Raw genomic sequence first — 16,875 nt, 5'->3', positions numbered from 1 at the left:
CACTCACCTCAGCCTCCCAAAGGCGCGGGATTACAGGCTGAGCCACCGATCCCGGCTTGTGCTCACATCTTAAAAACTGTACCTGAAGCAGGAGCTTAGGGCTCCCCTGGCTTCTCTTTGGGGGGTTCTCAGATGGAGGGGTGGAGAGCACAGTGGCTAGAGCAGGTTCAGGTACCTGACCTCCTGGGTTCTAACCTGGCACCTCTGCTTCAAGACACATGACCTAGGTAAGTGGACCCCATGGCAGGTGCTGATCCACAGGCATGTAGGGACTAAAGTCACAGAGATAAACTGTCTGGCCAGTGTGGCCACTGTGCATGGATGCACTCTGCCTCGCCTGTGCAAGTAAGTCTCCAGATGCCACCTCCCTGCAGTGCTGCAAATATACTCAGGGAAACCAGTCAGTTTTGTGGCCCTTTGCTTCCCTGTTCCTAAAAGCAAAAGGGTACGATGGAAATGCAGAGGTGGGGACTGGCACCAACCTTCTGGATGTCTGTGATGTCCACCAACTTGATGACTTTGTTCCTCTTTGAAGACCCAGATTTGGAGCTTTCGAAGCACAAGTAACTAGAAGAGAAGAAACGGACACAGGAACAACCTAGCACCTGAACCAGAGTGTGGTGCTTGCTAAGTGAGGGGATTTCCCACTGGGATGGACGGCCACACTCCTCCCACACCAAACACAGTGCCTGGAAGAAACTCAAGACCACTGTTCTGTGCTAAATCTAAGGTTTCCATTCCCAGGATGCTGGACCCCTCAGCTTCCGAGCAAGAAAGGCGGGAGTCCTGGAGGTTTGTCCAGGAGTCTCCCGGGCCAACTTCTGCAATGTATAGTGGACAGAGTAGCCAAGGGCCCAATGAGGCAGAGAACAGACCTTACCCCCTGGGGCAGGTCTCTCACCTTCTACACCTGGGGTTTCGAGGTGGGAGTAGGAGGTAGTGAGGATAAGCCCTGTTCTAGCAGAGAAAAGTCAAAGCCTTCGTTGGGTTGCTACATCTCAAACAGACAGCAATAAGAACCCAGGGCCTTGGCTCCAGCAAGTCACTGCACAATCCCCTCCTTGGGATCTGCCTCTCTACCCGCCAGGAGCCCAGACAGCCAGGAGAAAGGAGAATCTGCTCACCGGGCCCAGCTGCCCAGAGCCCATCACGCCTCCTCCCACCCCAGTCATGCTCCGGCCATGCTCAGGACCTGTGGCTTTACTCACTTCTCCGTCACGTACAGCACCCCATTCCTGATATAGTCTGTTGGCATCTTCCGGTCCCTGTTTATCAGGCAGCAGCGCCAGCCATTCTCACACACTAGCAGGGAGGAGACACACTTGTCATTTTCCCACTGGGAACACCCATCCTTTAATGATGCTGGGACCCACGAGCACTGACTTTTCACAGAGATTCTGACATCCTCCTGCTGCCCTCAGATACAGCTCACAGCTAGAGGAGGTGGGCCGTCAAGGGTGAGGCAGTGTCTAAGAGTGTCTGAGAAAACAGATGTTTCCGCTCTACAGGCACAGGCGGGGTTTCTAAAGCGGAAGTGCCCCGGCTGGACAGTGAGTGACAGAAACCAAATGCGGCCTGTAGCTCCACAGGTGTGGCCGGCACTAAGGCAGCCCAGCAGGATGAGGGCCAACAGAAGACCAAATCTCAAATCCTCCAGAGCTTTCTTTTGTGGCTGCTCATCATACAATATGAACAGCTTCCAATTTAGGAGCTTGGTGGGAGGTCCTTTCTGACTAGGCCCCAGGCTTCCTAGTCTCTTTTCAGCGGGTGGCTCTCTTATTTCTCCAGACATGCTCAGAGCCAGGGGACAGACCTCCAACCAGCACCCTGCAGGCCTGGACACTGGCTGTGGGGCTCCCGACAGCCAGTCAGCACTGTGTTGCATGCTGGGGACTGCCCCGACCAGGCTCTTCTGAACTTCTGCTGTTAGTTTAATTGTGTGTTGCAGGAAAGGTCTACTCTACATGGGCACACCCTCCCCGCTGTGGCCTGGGGAGTCTCCTTGAGGCCCAGGCTCCTGCACTGCCTTCCTCAGGAAGTGAGACGTGAACACCCTCCCCATCGCTCCTTCTGCTTGTGGAGTGGGGGGGTCATCTCTCCTGCACTGCCTATATCGCCACCCCGGCCGTCAGTCTGTGCCTGTGTCTGGCTGGGTCACGTACTCAGGGCACACATACCTGCCAGAGGACGTTCATTTTCTGTCAGGTTAAAGATTTCATGGAAATTGCCCTTCTTGGTGCTGTGGAAGCGGCCGGCGTCTTCCTCTTTACTCAGGCCGGCCGGCGTGCTGGACACATAACTGCGTGACGAGGTCGTCTGAAGCTGCCAACATCACATATCGTGGTGGTCAGGCCTCCCGCCCACACCAGGATACAGACTCAGACGTGCTCACAGACATGTACACCCTCTCGCTGGCTGTAGCCCAACTGTGGGGGTGACATCCCCCACAGACCCCTGCCGGGGCTGGTTCTGCTCCACCTTCTTCTGGACAGAGCCGCCCCTCTGGTGGGGAGACCCCAGCAACACCCCCACCTTCTCATCCCCTGTTGCGGCGGCTGAGCTGCACCCCAGCACATGCAGTCCTGGCACATACAGTCCCAGGACACTGCTGGCCAGCATGTGGACTGCACCGAGAGCTAAAATCCACGTGAGAACATCCGAGTCACAACACAGCAATGGCACTGCATCAGGTCACAGCAGGCCAAGGGGGCTTCCACACAGACACGGTACCTTGTCATGCCCTGACAGCTGGCCAGAAAGGAGACGACAGACACATGTGACCGGGACAAAAGAAAGATCGGGGTCCACGTGACATAACAACATAAGCATACTGAGCAGAACTGTGAGGCTGTGAGCCAACAGGATGCCCCCACTCCCCTGAAGCCGAGACCCTATCCTCACGCCCCTTGGCTTTCTCTGCTGAGAGTGACCAGCGCTAAGCCATCTCAATCCCCAGGAAGGCCCCTGTCCCAGCTGCCCCGGAGCCAACATGGGCCCATCTCCTTCCACAATGACGGGGAGCAAGCTGCCTGCCTTCATGCCTCGTGTGCACGCTGCCATGTGCATACCTAGGGCCCATCAGGTAGGCTCCCAAGGAGCAGGCTGCTCTGTGCCCAGCTGGGCTGTCCCATGGCTGAGTTCAGGTTCCTAACAAACTTTGTTGTCCCAGGACCCAGGACCATGACTCATACCTAACCCAGAGTTTCACTCCCACCAACAGAGGCACCAGCAGACAACCTCTCTTTAGAGGACCCTCATACACAGGATTGTGTGCCAACCTTACCTCCTACAGGAAGCCCTTCTAAATCTCCTGAGAAGAACTCTGCTGGGCCCAGAACCTCCCTACTCATCTCAGAGGCCCCAGAGAGAGTACCTAGGCCTGCTCATCTCCTATGTCCTGGCTTGGGACACTGCCTAACGCCCCTAAGACCTGCCACTATAAATGAAATATGGCTCCGTACCAGCTTGTGAGCCCAAGGTGAGCCCTTCTCAGGTGCTGCTTGGTCTTGATGCTGGAGTCTCATGGTCAGGGACAGTAGGGGGCCTGGCATCCGCCTGGGGAGTGGTCACTCCCAGGCCCCTTGGTTCTCAGCAGTCACGACCAATGCCCCACGCCCTGCCTGCCCTCGACCTGGCTCAGTGGGATCCAGCTTCCACCAAGTCTTGGAGAGAGTGTCCTTGAGAGGCCTTTAGGCAAGAGGGGCTCTGGCCTAGTCCTAAGTGCTGCCCTGGGCTTGGGAGGGGCCACTTGATCCCTAACAGACCAATGAGGGAACAGATGAGCTTAGAAACAGCAGTGCCTGAAGACAGGCACCATGTTTCAAGGGCTACATAAAATCTAAAGGCTGTCAGCTTCCAAATGAGCTGAAAGAAAACAGACACCTGTGGCCCGGGATTCACAGGCTTCATGGTCCCTTTGTGTCCCTCTCCAGCCAGAGACTGGGACTCACCCTGCGCGACACGGCGGCACTGGAGCGCTCCTTGAGCTGGGGGTCCGTGGGGAGGCTCTTCCAGATGATGTAGGGTGTGTCGTACTTGGCTCGTAGTCTCGGGCAGCGTTTAAAGATGAAATCGATGAGGAAAAACTTGATGCCAGCATAGAGCCCTGCGAGCAGGAAGGACATAGCCGTTCCAGTCAGAACTTAGCGACTGTGCCTGTCTGCCACCTCCTGTCTTCCAGATCTGCACCCTCCAACCTTGAGCCCAGCCCAGCCCAGCCCAGCCCAGGCTTTCCCAGATGTGAGTCAGGGACCCCAGCTCAGTCCTCATCCCCGTCCCTCCCCCAGCCTCACTCTCCTGGGGGCTCATCCAGCCGCATGGTTTGAAAAGCAGGTACGGTCGGATTCTGCATATTCAGACCTATGGCCAGGCTGCTCTCTGAACTCTGCACACCTTCCCACCCCAGAATCAAACAATATGTCCCCTTCCCTGGTTTTCCACTCTTCACCTTCCTCTTGGCTTTGAACTGCACCAACATCTATGCAGCAGTTCAGGGAATGCCCTCAACATCCCCTTGGACCCCTCCCTCATTCCCATCCCTTCCACCTGCAAATCCATGGCTCTGCCTTCTAAACAGGTCAGACCCACCTCGACGACCCATGGCAAGTGCCAGCTGGGGCCATCCTCAGCCCCTCAGCCAGTGCCCCGCCCACTCCCACCAGGCCACGCCCACTCCCACCCAGGCCCCACTCCTCAGTCCAGGCTCTACTGCTCTGCTCCAGTACTTCCTCACTTCTCTCCCCAGCTTTGCACTGGCCCTGGGCTGCTCTTGACCCACCTAAAACACACTTCCGACATGTCCCTCCTTTGCTCAAACTCCCTACACTTGGCACAGAATTCAAGGCCTCTCCAAGTCACAGTCCCTCCCCAACTCCATCTCCCAGCCCCCCTTCACCTGGGTGCTGTCCCCACACCCATGGCCCATCCCTCCTGAGAGGCCTTCTTTGGCCACCTGTTCCCCCACCCCTCGTTGGCTCCAATCTCCCCAGCTCTGTTTTCTCCCTGGCACTGTTGCCTGACAGTGTTTGATTTATCAGCTCTGTCCCTCCAAATAAAACACAGCCTTAGAAGGACGGTGCCTTGCTGTGCCCAAGTACAAACTAGTCGCCCAGGGAAGCACCAGCCTGTACCCCATGGCTCTATCCAGCAAGAGACTCAGGGACCAGAGGTGGGGTCCCAAGATGCACTCCCCCACACGCATCCCTCTCTGCTGCTACAACTGTTGGGAACTCAGGCGCCCAGGTACCCGCCCTCCCAGTGCTAGGGGCTATTTTGCTGCCCAGAGTGCCCAGGCCAGATGGGGCAGCCTCTCCTCGCAGTGACCCCGGGGGTTTCAGTTTCATGTAATATCTGTATTCTTCTATAAAGGAAATTGGAAAGAACTATACCTTTTTGTTTCGTTTTTTGCCTTTTAAAAACATTTTCACAGAAACTTATAAACCGAGTCAGACTTTTGGACCCAAGTTCCGACTTTTTGATTCTGGAAATATGCTCAGGCAGGGAGGGGCAGGGGTGAGACCACCTGCCTGCTCAGTGGACAGGACTAAACTCCCAGGCCTCCTTCCATGGCACCTACCCACCCAGCTCATGAGGGGCAGCTCAGCTCAAGAGGTTGCAAGTCTCAGCCGGGGCCATCCTCACTCAGAGCAGGCCTCTGGCCCTCTGAGCTCAGGTCTCCCATTGGCAAAGTGGGAGGACACAAGGGCAATGATGATCTTGGTGTGACTGCAAGGACCCAAGCCACACTGGCTGTCACAAAAGATGGCAGGACAGACCCAGGCCACCAAGACCCAGCCAACCATCCATCCACCAGGCTCTCTGAGCCTCAGGGGCCACAACACCTCCTGAGCCTTGGCCTCTAGACCCCGAATATGAGGCTCTGACTCGAGGTCTCAGGCGTCCCCTACATGTCAAGCTTCAAGAGTCCTGGATGCTAGCCAGAGGGGCTCAAGGGCCTTTGGGGAGTAAGGAACTGAGTTTCAAAACCAAAGCCCTGATCAAACCTGGCTGCACCTCATCCCAGTGACGCCACCTGATGAGCCGTGAGGAACTGTCATGTGCTGCCACCACCAGAAAAACTCAGCCCCGCCGTGTCCTCGAAGGAACGTTCCTTCCACCGGTTCAGGCAGGGCAAAGGCACTCAGGGAGAACACCAGGGCCCATCTGCTCTTCCAGCCCATACAACCTTCCTGACTGCTTCTCTAAGCAGCATGCTAAGCCAAGAGCATGTGGGGGGACGAGGTCTGACCCTCTGACATCAGCATGGAGCTCTCCTCTACCTCTTTCTTCGCTGCTCCTACAATTGCACAATCCATCCTACTTGGGCTTAGGCGACTCCCACCCGCCTCACAAGAACAGGACCCCAGCAGTCTCACTCCCACATCCCAGTGCCTGGCCCACATCAAAATATTGTTATGGGCGGGGGTAAGAAGGGGAAAGAAAGGGCAGGGCGAAGGAGGGTGGGAAGGAGGCAAGCTGTTCCCCGTGTGAAGAGGACACCCCCACCCACCTGGTCCTCACCACCAGCTCTCCCTCCTCCTCACCAGAGACAAGTGCTTTAAGTAGATGTGGCCCCTAGTCTCACGTGATGTCACCAAACGTGTCAGCTACTGTCAGCCTCCCTGCACCTCAAACCAGGTTCTCAAACTCCCCCAACCTTCACCCTCAAGCCTGCGGGTGCCCAGAGAAGTGTGTACAACCCAGGGAGACACCCCCATGATACCAGGGTCTGCTAGCCTGGGTCCTGGGCCCACCAGCTCCTGTACTCAGCAGGAAACTGGGAGTGGGGAGCCCTTAGAAGCAGAGGTCATGCTCAAGAAATGGTCATCATGTCCCTAAATCTTGGATGGGTTTCATTTCTCTCAAATGGAAAAGTTCTGACAAAAAACAGAGGAAGGGCAGCCAGGAGAGTTTAACACCCAGCCCTGCTCTTGGGGGCAGCAGACACTCGGCAGACACTGGTAGGACATGGACATCTGTGTCCTCTCTCCCGATACTATGATAAACGTGACTATGTGGGCTGGGCTGGTAGGCCAGGGGGCACATCTCCTTACCCACAGCAAGCCCCACCAGGCGGTAGGGGAAGAAGCAGGAGGCCAGAAAGGCAGCCCAGAGTGCCACGTACAGCTTCTGCGTGATCTCAGGCTGGACCCACATGAACAAGCTGGAAGGAGACAACAGGCTCAGGCAGGGCGGGCGCACTGCCATCGCTGGGGGGGGGATCATGACTTACTTCTTAATCTTTTCCAAGATGTCAGCCATCTTGCCAAAGAGGTTCTGTGTGAAGAGGAAATGGCGATTACAACAGATCACCAAGACGCCAAGAGGGTACCTAGGCTCAGGCAGTCCCTGAGGTCACCCAAAGCCCTGTGGTCCTGTTCTGCTGCTCCTAGGCCTGGTGTGGGAGAGGTATGACCTGGAGCAAAAGTGACCGAGCTCACAGAGACAGCACTCCCAGATTCGAGCCTGCCTTCCCAGGAGTGCTCGACCTCAGCTGGCAGGGGCTCTTCTCCACCCAAGACCCCGGCCCCCCCATCCCCAGGCTAAATTAGGAGGGCCCCTCCCCCACACACCAGACTTGCGGGTCATGACAGACCAAGAGCAGACTGACTGCAGGTCAGCTGACAGTGGACAAACCAGGCCTGGAGATTGGGGTGCTCTCCCCTCCCCACCCCTGGGGCACTGGCCCAGGCCAGCATGGTGATATCCCAGGCTGGCTCTCTGTGGCAGTACCTGGGCTTTCTGGGCGACATCCAGCACCAGCTGGAACTTCTCAGACACAGTCAGGTCTTCCTTTGGAGGTTCCTTCAGTCAAAGGGGAAAGAGAATTTTCCACTGAAATTTAACAGTTCAGAAAAATTACTGGGGGGGAAAAAAACAGCATGCAGGCCTCATGTAGGCCCAAGGAACTGTGGGTCACTCTGCTGTCCTCACAAAGCCAGAAGGGATGGGACAGCCCTAGGGGATCCAGGAGCATGGAAGATACTTTCCTGGGCCGATGGCACAATTTCACTTTGTGCTGTGGCCCCCTTGCCCTGGGTGCCCTGTGGTGGGTGAAGAAAGCCACCCCTGTAGTCAGGGGGCTCTCACATAGCTCACCTTTATAGGCTCGAGACCACCCAACCCCCGACTCCCTCACTTACAGGTAGGGAAGCTGAGGCCCAGGCAATGGAGGCCCGGCCTTGTCTTGATTATCTGGGTTCACACATCTCCCATTCATTAAGAATCTCCTGCAGCCTCCGGGGTTCCATGGGCACATCTCTGCCTCCTCCAAGATGCCTTCCCTGACCCATGTATGCCCCATGCACAAAGCAGGCACTCAAAAGATATATGAGGCCTGTGGAGGCACCATGGCCTCCCTTCTGCCCAGGCTGGATGGTCCTGCTCCATGGACTGAAGTCTCCTTCTAGAGTAAACTTCTGAAAAGGACCAGGCAGTAAATATTTTTGGCTTTTCAGGCCATCTGGTCTGTCATAGCTACTCACCTATGGTACAAAAGCAGTCACAGCAGCGTGTAAGTGAATGGGCATGGCTGTGCCAATAAAACTTTATCCACAAAAGCAGGCAGTGGGCCAGAGGTGGCCTCTAGAATCCCAGCTGGGAACAGGTCTACCCACCGAGCCCACTGCTCACCTCCCTACCCAGGGAGGCAGAAGGGAGGCCACCCGCTAGCTCCACCATATCACAGCCTAGCTGGGAAGCCTCAGCAAGGACAGGCCAGAGCAGGACAATTTGCTTCTTATGGAGCCAAGCCTGGCCTAGCAGGGAGGATCAGAGTACACAGCATCCTTGGGCTAGGGGCTGGAGGGAAACTAGCCTTCTCCCCCACAACCCTTGCCTGGCAATGAGGCTGGCCTTCTCTCCCCCTATCCATGCCAGGGGAGGGCCCCTAGTAGACGACCACACAGCCTCATCTGGGGGCTTCCCCGCCTGGGAGCCGCTGCACAGCACACATGGGTTATGAGGTGTGACCCGACAGAGTCAGGACAAAGGATGGAGGAGACCCTTGGCCCTCCCAGGACTTACCACAGCTTCAGACACCTCTGGCACAATGCTCCATTGTATTCTCCAGCCCCTGGCAAACAGGAAGCAACCACACACCTTTAAAATAGCGTTGCCTGCTAGCAGCGTGTTAGGGTGATGATGGCATCGAATCACCAGCCTGTATTCCCAGCTGGGCTTGAAGGGGGGTCCTTCCATGCCAGCCAGACAGGGAGAAAAGGGGTTCCCCAAACCCCCTGCCATGTGCCTCCAAGACCACCGGGGCTGCTCCCTAGCTCTAGAGAGTAGGTGATTCCTGACCCCTTCACTGTGCTCCCGGGGTCCTCCTGCAGAGAGGGGACACACTTAAAAGCAGCCAGAGGTATAGGAGTAGAGAAGCCCCTAGGCAAAAAGCAGCTGAAGCAGCAACAGCAAGTGCCTGAGTTAATCCTGCCTCAACTCTGGGCCCCAAGGACTCCTGAATGTTTTCTACTAAAAACATTTCCAAGTGAACCCACTTAAGTAGGCAGGAACTTTACAGGGCACAGAGCCCTTCTGGCTTCATCAACCACCCTCTGAGATTGGGAGAACTTCCTTGCAACGTGGGGAGAGGTGCTGAAGTGACCCCCCCAGCTGGTCCCCTTGGCCACCCAGGGTAAGATTGGGAACTACCTGCTGCCATCTCCAGCAAACCAGGGAGGGGGCAGCTGTCCTGCTTGGGGTGGGGGACTCTGGATCCTGTCAGAGGACCTCTCCCCAAATGCCAGTGCATGATGTACCCATCTGGAGTCACAGTTGTGACAGGGAGGCAGTACAGTCACACACATTGTGGGATAAAGCAGCCATAAGACAAACCAGCTCACCTACCTGGCGATGAGGTAATTGAGGGATAACCTTAGAATTGCTAGAAATAAGAATAATGGGATGGCCCAGCCGTGCCACACGGCGTTCATGTACACCTGTGAATTAGAGAAAGAAGGGGGAGGTTAGGCAACCTGACAGTTTGGTTCAGGACAAGACCCATCCCTCCCACCTTCCCCAGTCAGAAAGCACTCAGTGGGGAGACCAGGTCCCATGGTCCTCTAACCTCAGGAATGAGGGGAGCATATGATGGGGAAGCCGGAAGAAGGCAGCTTCCCTGGCTAAGAGTTGCTGGTGGAAGAGAGGGAGGCAATAGGATGAGAAGCCATACAGGGTGGCAGGAGGGGGCAAGTCCTACAGAAGCAGCTGCTGGGCATGGACCAGGATCATGAGGAGAGACAGTTCCACATGGGGTCCTGGCCTGGCCCAGATATGACTCCTACACACCGAACTTGGGACATTACCAGGACTCAGCCAGGCTGAGTGAGGCAGCCAACCACAGGCTGAGAATGGGCCAGGTGAAGTGCCACTGGGGTCACCTTCACTCTGGGCCCCTTCCGTGCCCAGCAGAGCTCACAGAGCAGATGATCAGAGGGGCAGGGAATGGAATCCAACCAAGTCCAGGTGGAGGCCTGGAAGATGGGTCTGAACCTTGGGCTCATCTTGGCACTAATAGACACGGTATGGAGGTATCTGGGAGTAGAGGCAGTGGAGGTCTCCCAGTACAAAGCGTTTGTGAGAAGCTGGCGGGAGAAGAGGCCAAGGTGCAGTTGAATAAGTGCGCAAAGGTGCTCGTCTCCCAGGTAGACAGCGACTTCAGAGACTTGCCCAGGGGGCCTGTCCCGTGGCGGGGATCAGGATAGTCCTTGAGACCCTTCTAGGCTAATGCCATCTGGGGACTTCTCAGCAGGACAGTGCTGCCTTCGGGATCTTTGGAGAGTGCCCTGGACTGTGGCCACCCCTCTCTGACCTGGAGGCCCCAAAGATAGGTGGGTAGACTACACCGCTCTCATACATTCCCCCCACCCCCAGGTCACAGGGCTCCTGTGGAGGACAAAATACCAAGAAACAGACAGAAGGTCTTTCCACGCATGGCTGCCAGCAGCCACTGCAGGACAACTCCCAGCAGGGCACTGGGCCTATTTTCCCCAAGCCCCTGGCAATGCCAGACCAATGTCCTCCTATCCTCCCAGGACTCAAGGCTCAGAGAGGCCGGGCTGGGTCCCCCACATAGACTGGGCCCCCAGTATTCTCATTACCAGGAGAGGCCTCAGGTTCCACAAAGGCAAGCAAGCCAAGCAGCTGCTGTTCTAAATGGCAAGCTATCAAGACCCTTTCCTGAGAATACTGCTGTGAGGGTGCACCTGTGCAAACAATGGTGACCACGACCCTTTCCAGGGAGCCCTGGGCTGTACCCAACATCTCTGGTGCCTCAAACAACTGCACAGCTGGGGGTCAGCATCACTTTACAGACAAAGAAACGAAGGTAGACCATGTCCCTGGTGCCCAAGCAGAGCTGCCTGGAGGGCTGTCCCGACCTCGCAGGTGGGTCCCTTGGGAAGGCACCGGGCTGCATGGTGAGGGTTGGCAGCCACGTCCCAGTCCACCCCGCCCTTCGAGGAGCCACTCACGGTGAAGGCAATGGCAGATGTGTAGATGGAGTACCAGTCGGATAAGGCAGAGAGGTTCTTCACAAAGTTTGTGACAGGCTTGGCACCGCGCTCTGGGGACAGAGCAGACCGCAGCAGTCAGCCCAGCACTTGCCTGGCCCGGCCTGCCTTCTTGGGTGCACACACAGGGTCAGGCTGGCCTCCCCAGCTTGATGCAAAACCAAAAGGGGCAATGCAAATTGTGAACCACCATAGCCTCCAAGGCCTGCCCCTGAGGCCAGTGCTCCCTCCTGACACTGTCTGCTCTCCCCGCGTGCCTGCACCCAGGAGAAAGGGAAACAGGCAAAGATGAGGGGAAGGTTTCACCCACTTCCTGAGGGACCAGGGGGAATCTGAAAAAAAGCATCATTTTTCATCCTAAATGTTGGGGGCTCTGGGCCCTGGAGGAAAAACTCTGCTCTCAGCCACAGGGTAGGGGCAACCAGAGTGGACCCCACCTCTCCCAACCCCCAAATGTGGGTGGCCCTCAGACAGACTTCCAATATGAGCCTCCTTCCCAAGGGCCTGGGGCAGTTCAGCTCAGGGCATCTTTCTGGAGGGACGTTCAGCTCAGGACCCCAGAGTCCCCGCTGTGGTTCCCCCACACCACGCCTCCCCGTGGGCACCACACCACGTTGCTCATACTCACTTAGTCGTCTCATGTTTTCAGTTAACCTAGAAGAGAGGGGAGAGATGGGCGCCCCAGTGTTAACTCATCAGCCAGCTCTGCAGTCCCCATCACCCATACCCTGCTGGCTTGCAAGGGCCAGGGATGATGTCCCAAGTGTCCAGGACCCCTCGGATGCACGAAACTGTCAGGTATAGTGACTCAGTACAGCACTGTGTGCTGGGATGGCCCTCTCTGCGCTCCCCAAGTTAGGAAGGTAGAGGCGACTCACCAATGGAATTGCCCCCTCCATCTCCTGTCTACACCCCCTCTCCCCACCCCCCACAAGGGAAGTGCCCCAGAGCAGGGGCCTCACTGATCTGGCTCCCCCAGGGTCCCCAAGGCCTAAGGCAGCACCTGGCAAGGGGAGCCGAGGTTTATCAGTTAGGCACATAACCAATGAGCTGAGCTGACTGCCCGGCCCAGGGAAGGGTCCCTGGGCAGTGATCACTCAGCCCTGAGCCCACTGTCTCCATGTTTGCCACAAACCACAAGTGAGAGCAGAGTGGATATGACATGACTCTGCTGCACCTGAACTAGTCTCGCAGGCACGTCCTGCGAGGCACGTCCCCCAGAAAGATGGGCACAGCAAAGCCTCCAGGAGTGATCACGGACAGCTTGGGCTCATGTGTCAAATGCTGGCCTGTCTGCTGAAGCCCCTAATACACAGCTGCTTCCACCTCCCCCAGACCCAGGAAGCACCTCTACCTGCGGGCACTGAGGGGCTCCTCCGTCTCCACAGTATTCTCTTCAGGCTGAAACCGGAAGTCCTCCACATACTCCCCAAACCTCTCATAGAACCACTTCTGCAGGCGAGAGGACAGCCCCTGGCTCCGGCGGTCTGCAGGCAGGCAAAGGCCTGGTAAGGACACCGTGGGACTGCATGGCCTATTCTGGGGCTGGTACTCAGGGCACAGAGAGGGCTCACGGCAAGGGCCTGGCCAGCAGGGGCAATGTCACAGGGCACGCTTTGAAGGTGGGGGCTTCCCTCTGGAGCTCGGAAATGAAGGATCTGTGCTGGAAGGGACTTTGCAGGGCTTGGTCCTCTGAAGATACAAGGTATCAAATGCAGACCAGACCCAATGGTAAAGACATCACAGCTTGGGGTCTTGGGTTTCTCACATCCCATCCCCAGCAATCTGCATATCCTAGGCTGTCTCTAGCTTCCAGTCACTGTCTGTCTAGACCATTTCTCAGGCCGCCTTAGGGGTATGAACTTTCCTTTCTACCTCTGGTTAGTCTGGAAAGTGGCTGGGTGGGGTCACCATCCCCAAGGCCTGCGGATCCTAAGGACCAGTCAGTGTGTGTAAGACGACGCAGCCCAGTAAGCAAATGGGAGGGTCCAGTAAGTAAAACAGCTGGCTTGGGGGGAGTGAGGACATGGTAACATAGTGTTGGTGACTTACAGTCTGTTCGTCAACAGCTAAGACCCTTAGAAAGCAGCCCATATCACAGAAAACCAGAAGAATCCTGCCCGAAAGGGAGCTCAACGGTGCAGACCAATCTGTCCCTTCAGAAAGCCAGTGGGGGCTGGGTACAGTGGCTCATGCCTGTAATCCCAGCACTTTGAGAGGCTGAGGTGGAAGGATTGCTTGAGCCCAGGAGTTCGAGATAATCTTGAGCTCTTGAGCAACATAGCAAGACCTTTAAAAAAAAAAAAATCAGCCGGGCTCGGTGGCTCAGCCTGTAATCGCGCGCCTTTGGGAGGCTGAGGTGAGTGGATTGCCTGAGCCCGTGGGTTCGAGACCCGCCTGGGCAGCGAGACCTCATCTCTACAATAAATCAAAAAATCAGCCTGGCGTGGTAGTGCATGCCTGTAATTCCGGCTACTTGGAAGACTGAGGCGGAAGGATCACCGGGGCCCAGCAGGTTGAGGCTGCAGTGGCCGGGAGCGGCCACTGCACTCCAGTCTGGGCGACGGAGTGAGACTCCAACTTAAAAAAAAAAAAAAAAAATCAAAAATTAGCTGGGCATGGTAGCGCATGCCTGTCATCCCAGCTACTTGGCAGGCTAAGGCAGGAAGACTACCTAAGCCCAGGAGGTCAGGGCTGCAGTAAGCCTCAATCAGGCCACTGCATCAGTCTGGGCAACACAGTGAGATCCCAACAACAACAACAAAACAGAAAGAAAGCCAGTGTGGAGTCGTCCACAGGGGGCGCTGTCCCACCGTAATTTAAAGGAGTGGGACTGGAGGGCAGGTGGGCACTAACAATCTGATGTGTTGTGGGCTCGGGGTAGAAGCCTAAGGGCCACAGGCCAAGAGTGGCTGAGGCTTGTATTGTACACCATGAGGCCACCTAGGCAGGGAGAATGTGAGCGGGACAGGCTCCTGGGGCTGCTTCTGGAAACCCTCTGAAGCCCAGCAGGGGCAGCCTAGGCAAGGCAAACCTATTCTGGCGGTGGCAGGCAGCCGTAAACGAATGGGCACAGCTGCGTTCCATGGACTTTATTTATGGATGCTGAAATTTCAGATTTATATAACGTTCACATGTCATCAAACAGTCTTTTGATTTTTTTCAACCATTTAAAAATGTAAAGCAAGGCAAGGGTGGGTGGGGGCTGTAGTTTGGTGACCCCCAGGCCCAGGGGACTGTACCTGCTCCTGAGGATAGCATGCTTCACCTTGTCCTGAAGCCCACCTGTCAGGCCGGGATACTGGGCCCCCAGTGTTCTCATTACCAGGACCAGGCAGATTTTTCTGTCCAGCCCCCTCTAATTTCCCATAATGCAAGAAAAACCCTTCCAGAGCCCTCATACCTTTTCACAACTGGCTCCTGTCACCAGGACTTGCCACGGGACCCCTGTGCTTCTGTCTCACTGTTCAGGGCACAGAATGGGCATCTGGCCCCACCTCCCACCTTCTCCAACCCCTGGAGGGTACCCAGGGCTGCAGGGGAGGGCCAGCACCTCCTCCCTCTGCTGCACTCCCTGCAAAACAGCCCACCACATCGTATGACCATGGCAATCAGAATAAACCGCCACTTGAGGACAGGCCTCGGCGGGGAGGACAAGGCCATGAGGACCTAGGGAGTTGGGCTCTTTCTACCCTATGCTTCTACAACCCTCACTAGTCACTGACCACCAGGGGTCTTCGGGTCTCTTGTGCTGCTCGTGGCTTGGTGGCCTGAGTGCACAGGCCAAGAGCTTTATGCTCCAAGCTTGGGTCACTGGCATGGAGCCCGAGGGCCCAAGGAGGCCACAGCCCAGGGGATGCAGCAGCCAAACCTGTACTTGGGCAGGCCCAACAGTGGGTCCAGCAGCCAGGTCCATGGGAAAGGTGACACCACTGCTCCCTCTAGAAGCAAGCTCGGCAAAGCTCAGGGCAGGACCCAGCTCTGGTCCAAGCTGCGCCTCTACCTGGTGGGGACCCCAGTGGCACTTCCCTCCTGGGGCCTCCGATTTCTTATCTTTATACTGGGAGGGCTCAACAATGACCTAAGACCCTTCTAGTTTAACTCTGGCTTCACTGGCACAGGCAGGGAGGCCCTTGTGAGTGATCAGCCTATAGAAATGGGCAGCCCCTTCGAATATACATGAGAGGCCACAGCCCAGTGGGAAATCCAGTTCGCTCCCTCAACATTCTCTGAACGACAATTTTAAAAAGTACAGTGTGGAATAAGATAAAGAACAAAGGTTCAGGGGTGGGAAGACAAGGAGAAGACAGGAAAGCGCTCTCTCTCCTGACCCCGGGGTCTGGGGCACATCCCAGCCTTGGTCCCCCCCTTGCCCACTCAGTCAGGACGACCAGCCACAGGAAACAGGCCACCAGGTCAGTGGCAGAGTAACCAGTGTGACTCTCACACCCTTCTCCGTGGGGCAGGGCTGAAACAGACAATGCGTTGTACTCCTATGAGAAAATACTGTCACGCTTTGGTTGAATGACTAGAGTTTGCTATGATGACTCACCACTTGGCAATTAGAGACACTAACCCAGTTCTGGTGGGAGGAGGTTCCCGGATGCCAGTGGGTGCCCAGGGAACAGAACCAACACCCGCCACCCACCCAAGGGAGCCTACCTGCTCCATTGTTGACCTGGCTCTGCCCTTTTGGCGGCTGCTGAGCTGTCTGCTCCTCGGTTCTTAAAAAAGAAAGGAGAGAAGAGGCAAGATGTGTCTGTTAGTTCAAACATCAGTGCCAAGTTAGGCTGTGCAGAGTTCCGAGGCTCACGTGGATTCATCCTGCATGGAAGGGTGTGAGGTCAGTGGGGTTCTCTCTTGAGAGTTCCCAGCTGCTGAGACATTGATTAGGACGGTAGCAATACACAGAGCTGCATTCCTAATGGGCACTTGTTTTGTTTTTAGTAAACAAATAAATGGTATCTCATACAACTCTTTAATTTCCATTAATTTTAACACACTTGCTTCTTTCCATCAAGCTCAGAATACTCTTCTATCAGCCGGGTGCAGTGGCTCACGCCTATAATCCCAGTACTTTGGGAGGCCAAGGTAAGAGGATTGCTTGAGCCCACGGGTTCGAGATCAGCCTGGGCAACTTGGTGAGATCTCATCTCTACAATGAATCAAAAAATTAGCAGGGCATGGTGGTGCATGCCTGTAGTTCCAGCTACTTGGAAGGCTGAGGCAGAAGAATCACCTGAGGCCAGCAGGTCGAAGCTGTGGTAGCCATGAGTGTGCCACTGCACTCTAGCCTGAGCGACAGAATGAGACTCCAACTCAAAAAAGGAAGGAAGGAAGGAAGGAGGCAGGGAAGGAAGGAGGC

The 16,875-nt window shown here is 56.0% G+C and overlaps 1 protein-coding gene across 2 annotated transcripts in view; it reads right to left on the bottom strand.

Moving 5' to 3' along the window:
• GRAMD4 (GRAM domain containing 4) overlaps positions 1 to 16,875 on the bottom strand; it is a 60,517-nt gene that overhangs the window by 1,909 nt on the left and 41,733 nt on the right. For both annotated transcript variants that reach the window (XM_021710955.1, XM_008055159.2), the window contains 13 exons: positions 16,173 to 16,234; positions 12,865 to 12,997; positions 12,139 to 12,164; positions 11,472 to 11,563; positions 9,847 to 9,938; positions 9,025 to 9,073; positions 7,732 to 7,803; positions 7,232 to 7,275; positions 7,053 to 7,162; positions 3,951 to 4,105; positions 2,178 to 2,322; positions 1,209 to 1,302; positions 483 to 567 (listed from right to left, as the gene is read on the bottom strand). In XM_021710955.1, coding sequence (XP_021566630.1) covers positions 483 to 567; positions 1,209 to 1,302; positions 2,178 to 2,322; positions 3,951 to 4,105; positions 7,053 to 7,162; positions 7,232 to 7,275; positions 7,732 to 7,803; positions 9,025 to 9,073; positions 9,847 to 9,938; positions 11,472 to 11,563; positions 12,139 to 12,164; positions 12,865 to 12,997; positions 16,173 to 16,234 — 1,159 coding nt within the window. The remainder of the gene's footprint in view (positions 1 to 482; positions 568 to 1,208; positions 1,303 to 2,177; positions 2,323 to 3,950; positions 4,106 to 7,052; positions 7,163 to 7,231; positions 7,276 to 7,731; positions 7,804 to 9,024; positions 9,074 to 9,846; positions 9,939 to 11,471; positions 11,564 to 12,138; positions 12,165 to 12,864; positions 12,998 to 16,172; positions 16,235 to 16,875) is intronic.

This window comes from Carlito syrichta, unplaced genomic scaffold, assembly GCF_000164805.1.
Source record: "Carlito syrichta isolate Samal-C Ts95f unplaced genomic scaffold, Tarsius_syrichta-2.0.1 Scaffold301756, whole genome shotgun sequence".
Classification (NCBI taxonomy): Eukaryota; Metazoa; Chordata; class Mammalia; order Primates; family Tarsiidae; genus Carlito; species Carlito syrichta.
This window is presented reverse-complemented; position numbering and strand designations above follow the sequence as displayed.